The sequence below is a fragment of the Megalopta genalis genome, chromosome 2 (genome assembly GCF_051020955.1).
Source record: "Megalopta genalis isolate 19385.01 chromosome 2, iyMegGena1_principal, whole genome shotgun sequence".
NCBI lineage: Eukaryota > Metazoa > Arthropoda > Insecta > Hymenoptera > Halictidae > Megalopta > Megalopta genalis.
The window spans coordinates 19775056-19784875 of NC_135014.1; the positions used below are offsets into that span (position 1 = coordinate 19775056).

The window sequence follows — 9820 nt, forward strand, 5'->3', positions numbered from 1 at the left end:
TTAAAAATTTGTATTTAGTAAAAATTTGTTTGACAGACAACTCTATAATTTTTGAAATTTGTTTTCCCAATGTGAATTTCAGCAACGTTGAATATAATAATCGAGGACGAAAACGATAACAATCCGAGGTTCCGCCGACCGTTCTATAGAAGATCGGTCACAGAGAACAGTAAAAATGGTGTGAACATTGCTAATATTGTGGCCGACGATGCAGACAAGAATCGCAGCATAACTTATACGTTAGAAAGCCCGCAGGAATTGACGGATTTAGTACATCTTGATTCCGAAACCGGCGAAATGGTCGTCGCGAATAAAATCGATAGAGAACAATATTCCTGGCTCAATCTAACTGTTCGAGCAACCGATTCGGGAATACCGCCAAGGTAAAATTGTGACATGCATATTTTATAGCTCTATATATTTTTATATATTTAAATACAAATGTTCATATGTATTTTATATATTTGAAAATGACATGATTACTTGGAAAACAGCTGTTCACTTAAAATCTTCAGAAAATATACATGCAAATAATATTATTTAACTACGTTAATTTATGTTAATCTTTTCAATGATGGAAATATTTGAAGCAATAATAAACTTCAGAATATAACACTAATTTTATCGATCGTTTGTATTTTTACAAAATTTATTTTATAATGATTATGAAAAAAAGTTGCAAATTCAATTGGGGGGAATGAATTATACTCCGAATATGATTGTCAATTAAAATTTAAAATGTGTCTTTTCATCCCCTTTGAAGTGAAATTTAAATTACCCTTGAAATAAAATTGAGAAAACGTCTTTCGAACACTTTTGTAAAAACAATGTAAAACAAAAATTTGAAACCCTTAACACCTTTGCGAAAAATATGATTAATAGAATGTTCGTAACATTTACAGATCGAGCCTCTCGGAAGTTTATGTTCAGGTGTTGGACGAGAACGATAATAATCCGTACTTCGTGACCGATATTAGTAACTTGACGGTAATGGAGAATGCTAAGATAGGTACCGAGATCGCCGTGATCCAAGCTAACGACCCTGACAGCGGTGATTATGGGAAGATTACTTACCTACTTGATAGAATGTCGTCTCAGGTGAATAATTAGTTCGGAAATGATTAAATTCCTTCGAGAAGAAGGTAATCGATACTGATCTCTTTAATAGGGAACCTTTGCTATTCATCCTGAATATGGCGCACTGACAGTAGTAGATTCTATCGATTGGGAGGCTAAGCAAAGTTATGTCCTTGTAATTGAAGCGTGGGACAATTATCAATTCGGTTACACTGCCGGCGAATCCAGGAATGCTTTTAAGCAGATCCAGTGAGTTGTTGAATTAAGATGTCGCACCTATCGGCGACTATTTAATAATTTCTAAAAATCCATAATTCACAGTAAAAAATTTCTCAATCAATTTTTCAACATAGATAATAATTCTCATCACTTCTTTTGTAATATTATTTAAAACAATTCGTTTGATACAATGTGGTAACTAAAAATGTTCATACTGAATTTGTGTGACAATTTATCATATTTTTGTTATGTTTTTCTTTATTAATGGTAATATTTCTTATATAATATTATAAATTGTTGTAGGTCGAGTAATATAAAGTTTATTTTATTTAGTTTATCTAAATTATCAAGAAAGCAATAGGCGTTTCATATTAATTAATTGCATATGTATACAATGGTGGTTCAGTAAAAATTAGTACTTGAATATCTCTGTAATTTTTGGAAATATTAAGAAACTTTATTAATAGAATTATTTCAGTTTAAAAAGGTTTATAATATAGTGGTAATAATTTTTTCGCAGCTGCAGAAATCTTTTTATATACGTATGTCAATACTTATTTATAGAAAGTGTTAAACTTTATCGACTAATGTATAAAAGAGTATATGATCCTATCTAAAAATCTCTGAAACTTTTCTAAATTTTAAGAAATTATTAGCATCATATTCAGATATCCGTACGCTAATATACTTTTGTTAATAAAATTTTTGTTCGTGTCATCGAAAATAGCGAAAATGTTATATAATATATAATAATAATATATATAATAATATAATATATATAATTATATATATATATATATATGTAATATGTAATATATATAATATTATTATACTTATATTATTTATTATTATATTATTACATACTACAAAGCAAGATTCTGCTTCGTCTGCTGTCAAAAGAATACACAGATTGTCTCTTTTTAAGAGTGACAGTAGCCGATGTCAACGACAATGCTCCGAAAATGGACATTCCATCATCGTGCATCACTATATCGGAGTTCCACGATATGAAAGATTTAATTTTCATCATCAAAGCGAAGGATGCAGACGATCCAACAACGCCAAACGGTCGGGTGAAGATTAGAATCATTTCTGGAAACGAACTAGGTGTGCGCAAACATATTGCAATATTTTTTCCTTCGTAAAGTATCTAACGATTTTATCGTAATAATTGTTAATTCGAGTAAATCTAATTTCTCGTTTTTCGTGTCAGGTTTCTTCATACTGGAGCAGGTAGACTACTGGACGGCAAGCATAAAAGCAGCGCACTCGCTTCGAGGAAAATTTGGCAATTATTCACTGTCACTGGAGGCACGCGATCTTGGCAGTCCCTCCAACAAAGACGCCGCGACTCTGAATATTTGCGTCACCGACTACAATGACAATCCACCGGTGTTTATTAGCCCCCAGCATAACACGACGATCCGTGTACCAGAGGTATAGTTACTCGAAACATCGATTTATCATAAAATTGAGCATTACGGTATTTCATGAATAAATTCATTGGAGTTATTGGTGCAGCAGAGTAAAAAGTATTCGTACACCGAGCTTCAGCTGTTTTTGATAAATCGTCGATATTTGAGTGTTATAATAGCGTAGAAAAGAGTCATGCCATAATAAATCTCCACTTACTTTAAAGCTCGAAGCCCCTACCTTCGCAATTCATCAATCAGCTCTTCCTACCATGTTCTTACAACTCATAGCAAACGGAAAACTGAAGACAGATTTGAGCAAAAAGTGATCGATGGTTAACGATTATAACTCGTTAATTCTTATAACTAATTTATAATAATTCGGCAAAAAGTAATCTGATTAATGATAAACGATTATAATCCCGTTAGTTATTATAACTAATTTATAATAATTTATAACAATTATACATTACTTAATTAATTATGTATTATTATAAATTAGTTATAATAACTAACGAGCTATAATTATTAATTATTTTTAATGCTGAATTTTGACTGAAGACGTAGGTTTACTCGAAAATGTTGCAAATTGAAACGTCTCCAAAATCATCGAAATGTTCTTTTTCACGAGTAAATCGACCACGGATTGAGTATTTAAACAATATATTGTTAATCGATGCGGACAACTTTTATTTTGCATAAAGATCCACATTCGAGTCGTTAACGTAACAATAATTATTTTCAGAATGTGACGATTGGGACACCAATTATTCAAATCGAGGCCAAAGATGCAGACACAGGTCCGAATGGGGATGTTCATTATCGACTTAAACAAGATTTGGCTGGTCATTGGAGGACTTTCGATATTGATGACATAACTGGGGTTGTTTCTCTGAAGCTTCCCTTAGATAGAGAAACTCAAAAATTGTATGAGGTAAGTGCAGTTGTCACAAATTACAATTAGAACTAACTATTTAACATTATTAGAGAAAACAACATAATTCCTCTCTATATAAATCATTTTTTTAAATATGCTCGTAGAAAAGAAAGATGTTTAGCATTGTAATCTATTTATTGGGTGCTCCTTCGATTTTGTAAATGTTGCTAATATCAAATCTTCAATTTTCTAATGTCTCATTTCTATTATATCGCATAAAGAAATATTGCAGTAATATTTTAGTAATATTGTAGCAATAAATATTGTAGCAATATTGTAGTAATATTGTAGTAATAATGTAATAATATTGCACTAATATTGTAGTAATATTTTGGTGATATTATAGTAATATTTTAGTAATATTGTAGCAAAATTGTGCAGTAATATTACAGTAATATTGTAGTAATATTACAGTAATATTGTAGTAATATTGTAGTAATATTGCAGTAATATTGCAATAATATTGCAGCAATATAATATTATTAATAAATAAACATTGTCATATTTTAAAATCTAGACGCAGTGATGTAGTAATATTATAAACAAATAAATATTGTGGTATTTTAAAATTCTGCAGTAGAGATCAATTAATATTGTAATAAGGTAATGACGTAATAATGATTTTTGTCCCCATAGTCTAAACATTAACATAACAAATGAAAACTCGAACGAACGTCCGACGTTATAAAATAATTATCTTTCGTTCGCAGATCAGGATAGAAGCGTTCGATTTAGGCACCCCGACGCCCCTGAGTTCGGATCTAGATCTAATAATCTACGTCCGAAATATCAACGACTACGAGCCACAATTTTTAGTAGACATTTTCAAGACGAACTTCACCGAGCAACAATTCCCTGGCACAGAAACGATCGTGCTACCTCAGACCGTCGACCGTGACGATATCGACGAGCTCGAGGATCCTCCGGCACAAGTTTGCTACTTCATAGTCAGCGGAAACGACGATGGTTTCTTTGTCCTTGACGTGTTCAAACACGAGTTAACCGTAAGTTTCGAATCCGTTCGTCGAACGTGATTCGATTGATGAATATTTAACGAAGAACGATTGCAGACGGCTAAAACGTTGGACAGAGAGCAACAACAGCAACATTTACTGGTTATCAAGGCAACGGAAGACTGCAACACAGTTCCAACAAATGACAGCTTCATCGAGGATGCCACTGATACCACGTTGAAAGTCATTATAGACGTGACTGACGTGAACGACAATCCTCCAAAATTCGTCAGCAAAATATTTACCGGCGGCGTGACCACGGACGCTGATTTTGGTACACAGTTCATGCAAGTCAAGGTGAAACGTCATTAAATTGAAGCGGGAATAATTAGACTATAATGATTAAATAATTTAAATATAACGCTTAGATAATTGAATAGCCAAAATATAATGATTAAATAATACAAATATATTAATTAAATAATTTAAATATAGTAATTAATAAATAAAATATAATAAATAACGAAGTAAAATTAGAAAGCTCGGAATGCAAAGTTCAAATGATTTTAATGTATATTGTATTGTTTAAAGGCGATCGATCTAGATGCTGGAGAAAATGCAGTAATTAGTTACTACCAAGTCGACAAGATTCACATGACGTTGACAGAGGGTCTGGATGACATCGAGATACAGCCTTTCCTCGTTCACAAACACACTGGCGTTGTGAGTCTGAACTTTGATCCACAAAGAGGAATGAAGGGATATTTCGATTTTATGGTAAGTGCGACCCTCAGTTATATATATTTCGAACAATTAAAATTTTAATTATTTATTCGAATCTAGTTATTACTCTCGTGTCTGCAATGTTTTCAACTGTTAAATGAAAGTGTAATCAAAGGACGTGTAACATTAAATATTGTCTTCTTGAAACAGGTCTTAGCTAACGACTCACACGGTCTTCAAGATACAGCCAGAGTGTTCATTTATTTACTAAGAGAAGATCAAAGGGTTCGTTTCGTACTGAGGCAACACCCACCGGAAATCCGGAACAAAATTGACACGTTCAGAGAGTACGTTTTGATAATTGCGCTTTAAATTAGCCAGCAACTGAAACTTCATTTGTCAGTAGTTCGATGAAAAAAGGTGAAAAGACTTGGAGAGAAATTTTGCATCGTAAAACAAGCTTACTCCTTCGTCATAATTTATATTTTTGTCAAGAGGACGTTGCCAGTGAATTAAATAATTCATTTCTTGATTTTAACATCAGAACTACCAAAGCGGTCGAAATGACTAGTTTTTGATGTTTTCTTCTACAGATCCTAATATTTTAGAAATTATTGCTTTGAGAAACGTTTGAATAAACTTCTACATACAACAGAAATCGTACGAAGTTTAAGTAAATCAAATCTTGTCACTGCTATGAAACAATATACATTATATTCAAAATTGACACACTTGTTTAAAAAGAAAATTTGTACTTAAATGTATTGTACGTAGCGTAATTCTTACAATTAGTATAAAACATGTTTTATTTGAGTGCTACCATCCAAACGAAATTAGGAGAAAATGTAAAGTCAAACACAACATAAATAAAATATCGATAATACAAAAATTAAAAATCAAAAGTAGAATTTATGTAGAATCTTCCAAGGGATGTAAAAATATATGAAGTCTTTCAAAACCACAGATGTTAATACGACTATAAACCCTAAATAAAAAAGGGGTTAATAGATCTGGTGTTAAATAGATTTTAATTGAAAATGATTAAATTCAATACTAACTCCAATAACCCAATTGCAATCTCTTAATAATAATTATACAAAATACGTTTGTATAGCTCGAAATGGGCTAAGAAATGAATGAATTTGAAATTGTTTAGGACACTGGGAAACGTGACGGGAGCGATAGTGAACATCGACGAGTATAAAACTCATGAGAACCATGACGGTTCCGTCGACCGTACGAAAACGGACCTCTATTTGCATCTTGTCAATCGCCGTGACAATTCCATCCTGGAGGTGTCCGAGGTTCTCGAGTTGGTCGACAGAAACATTGAAAAGCTCGACGGCCTGTTCAAGGAATTCAATGTTCTCGACACGCAACCAGCCCAGTATCAGCCGATTATACAGTACGAGCAAGCGGGGACGACTTTTTGGCTTTTGACTTTGACCCTGTTTCTAGGCGCACTGCTAATTTTGTGCATAGCTCTGTGCCTTTCACAAAGAGCCTCGTTTCGCCGGCAATTGAAGGCAGCGAACGCGTCGCCTTTCGGTAACTATCAATCCCACTGATCGAACATTTTCTGTACCTACCATGCAATTAGACTGCGGATGTCTCTGCATTTATAGCGAATGCCAGTCGATAACAATGCCAACGAAATTCAACTACCGACATGCACAAATACTGAATTAGTATTCAATATGGGACACTTGGTACAATATTCATTTTTTAAAGCTAATTTAGACAAAATTCAAGTTTGAACACTCGATTAGATTAATATTCTATTTTTAAAATCCAATTTACTCTATATTCTATATATATTTATTAGAAAGACAATATTCAGTTTTATAAGTTCATCAAGCTCGGTATTTCATTTTAAATGCTGATTTTATTCAATATTTAATTTTGAAAACTCAATTCAATTCTAATACAGTGCTTTATTCAACATTCAATTTTGAAAGTGAATTTATTCAATATTCCATGTTTAATGCTTTATTTATTAAATACTCAATATTTAAATCTCAATTTACTCAACCTTGAATTCTAAAAGAGTTCATTATATATTTTTGAAAGCTCAATTTATATATATATTATTGAATATTCAATTTTTCCAGCTTAATAAGCTCAATTTCATTTTACACAAGCTCAATTTTCTATATATAAGACTTTTAAAGTTCAGTTTTCTCAATATTAAATTTTGAAGTCCAATTTATGCAATGTTCAGTTTAAAAAACCCAATTTAGTGAACATTTAGTTTCGAATGCTTAATTTACTCAACATTAAAGCTTTCCAGAATGCATTTACTTAACAATCTACAAGTATACTCTATTTTCTCAGTATTTTATTTCAAAGACTCCGTTTCCTCAACATTCAATATTGAAGTATTAATCATCACAATGTTCAATCTGCAAGATTTAATTATCTCAATATTTATTTCTTGACGATTCCGTTTTGCCAGTATTCAAATTTCAGTCCAAACTGGTACAGCAGTAAAAATTGTTACTTGAAATTAAAAATTATAGAATGAACGTTTCTCAAAATTGTGTCAAATCTGCAATTGAAGAATGTACAAGCGAACCCTTGCATAATTAGCACAATTATTTAATAGTCTTGCACAATCTATAACTTTACTTTTCGAAAGTTGAATACAAAGAAGTACGGAAAGATTTAAATACTAACAAAGTCAAAATACGAATGTTTGGAAGGTACATCGGACGCAGAGTTCATCAGAGGTCCCGGACGAGTACCGAACACTAACAAGCACAGCGTGGAAGGTTCGAACCCAATATGGATGCACGCTTATGAGAACGAATGGTTTAAAAGCGACGAGTCCATTAGTCACACTTCTGAACGGGACTCTCTTGATGAGAATGCACTGAACAACGAAGAGATGATGAACGAAGTGAACACGAACCAAAGAAGCGAAGACAAACCGTATTACATCGAGCCAAGAGTGTCTTCCATTTCGAGGTAATTACACCAAATAATAAATAAACTGTGAAGTTTATTTTATTACAAAACTGACAAGATGCAGTGTAAATTGATCAAATGCAACTGGAAAAAAATAAAATATTGGTGAAAAGGGGTATTATCAGATTATTTTGAAAGTATTATAATTAGACCATGGATCTTTATGCAAATTCTCATTTTCATACAACATTCACAAAAATTGAGGAAAAGTTTCCTTGGTTGAGTAAACAATTACTTACTGCAAAAAGTAAAATAAAATTATATCAGATGTTTTCAATTTATAAGAACAATTAAGAGCCGCAGTCTAATCACAATTACTAAGAAATATATTGATTCATTAAAATATTTTAACGTTCTAATTACGGTATTAATTATATTTTGTATTACATATATCCAAATACGTTTGTTCTGTTTGCGATTAAAGCAGAAAATTTTCATTTTGCATACAGACTCACGACCTTCTCACGAATAAGAATATACAGGGTGTTGCAAAATTAAGTTATTTCCGGAAAATGAGAGAGACTCGTCGTCGTAGTTAATAATAAATCAACGTTTGACCTTCTAGCTTAGAAAGTGTCGCGAATATTCCGAACAACTTCCACCACACTTCGTCGTTGCATCGAGCACACAACACCATTGTCAACCCTCTTGGCAAGAAGATCGAGACAACGGAGCTTTAATTGAACAACGACAGTAATGCTGAACTGACATGATCCTTTCGGCTGTGAAGCCTGCGAGGATACTGTAAATTCCGAAGTGTTCGTGTACATAGTCATACCTCGTACAAAATGGTAGAAATATTTAATATTTATTTTTACGATAATTTTAACTGCGACACCAATAAATGATATTTATTGTCAAGACATTATTACCTGCAAGCTCTACGGAACGCAAAGCAGGCAATTATCTCAACGAATCTAGTTGTTAAAAATACATAAAAACCTGACTTCGTTTAACATGTAAAGGATACACACCGATGATCTCTGCACGTTCACATTCCTTGTTGAAAAGTTTTGTACAAGTTTGTACATTTTCTGAGAAATAAAATTAAGACGATAATAATGAACTCTCCCCATAACAATAACAATAGTTTATGTATAGGTACTGTATAGCTTCAAATTGAATTAAGAAATTATTGGTTATGGTCCAGAGTAATCTGTGACTACTAATAAATATTACAGTGCTTAAGTAATCAATAGATAGCGGATGTTTATGCAAAATACGAATTGTTCGCCTCTGTTGCAGAAAATAGGGGTAACATAAAACTTGCATTCTTTGCTTAACAATTTTAGTAGGTCGAAAGTAATATATTGACATTATTAAATATTTTTAATCTTTCTACTGTTCCACATTAGAAATATTTATTTTTATCGTAAACGCATAAAAAAAAAATCCGCAGTCTAATAATTAGTATCGACTTAATTAGGGAATGCGACATCTACGTAAGAACATAGCAAGCTGATTGAGAAGTTGATAAGGTAGGGAATACACCATACAAGGAATGATACTAAAGTGCAGTATTGTTTACAAGT

The 9820-nt window shown here is 32.3% G+C and overlaps 1 protein-coding gene across 2 annotated transcripts in view; it reads left to right on the forward strand.

Annotated features, from left to right (window-relative positions):
• LOC117220576 (cadherin-88C) overlaps positions 1-9354 on the forward strand; it is a 44149-nt gene extending 34795 nt beyond the window's left edge. For both annotated transcript variants that reach the window (XM_076518707.1, XM_076518708.1), the window contains exons 14-26: positions 83-383; positions 903-1098; positions 1169-1326; positions 2222-2403; positions 2510-2733; positions 3454-3642; positions 4356-4649; positions 4716-4955; positions 5190-5375; positions 5532-5668; positions 6478-6869; positions 8024-8288; positions 8854-9354. In XM_076518707.1, the coding sequence (XP_076374822.1) occupies positions 83-383; positions 903-1098; positions 1169-1326; positions 2222-2403; positions 2510-2733; positions 3454-3642; positions 4356-4649; positions 4716-4955; positions 5190-5375; positions 5532-5668; positions 6478-6869; positions 8024-8288; positions 8854-8968 (2879 nt within the window). In that variant the 3' untranslated portion in view covers positions 8969-9354. The remainder of the gene's footprint in view (positions 1-82; positions 384-902; positions 1099-1168; positions 1327-2221; positions 2404-2509; positions 2734-3453; positions 3643-4355; positions 4650-4715; positions 4956-5189; positions 5376-5531; positions 5669-6477; positions 6870-8023; positions 8289-8853) is intronic.
• Positions 9355-9820: the final 466 nt, after the last annotated feature.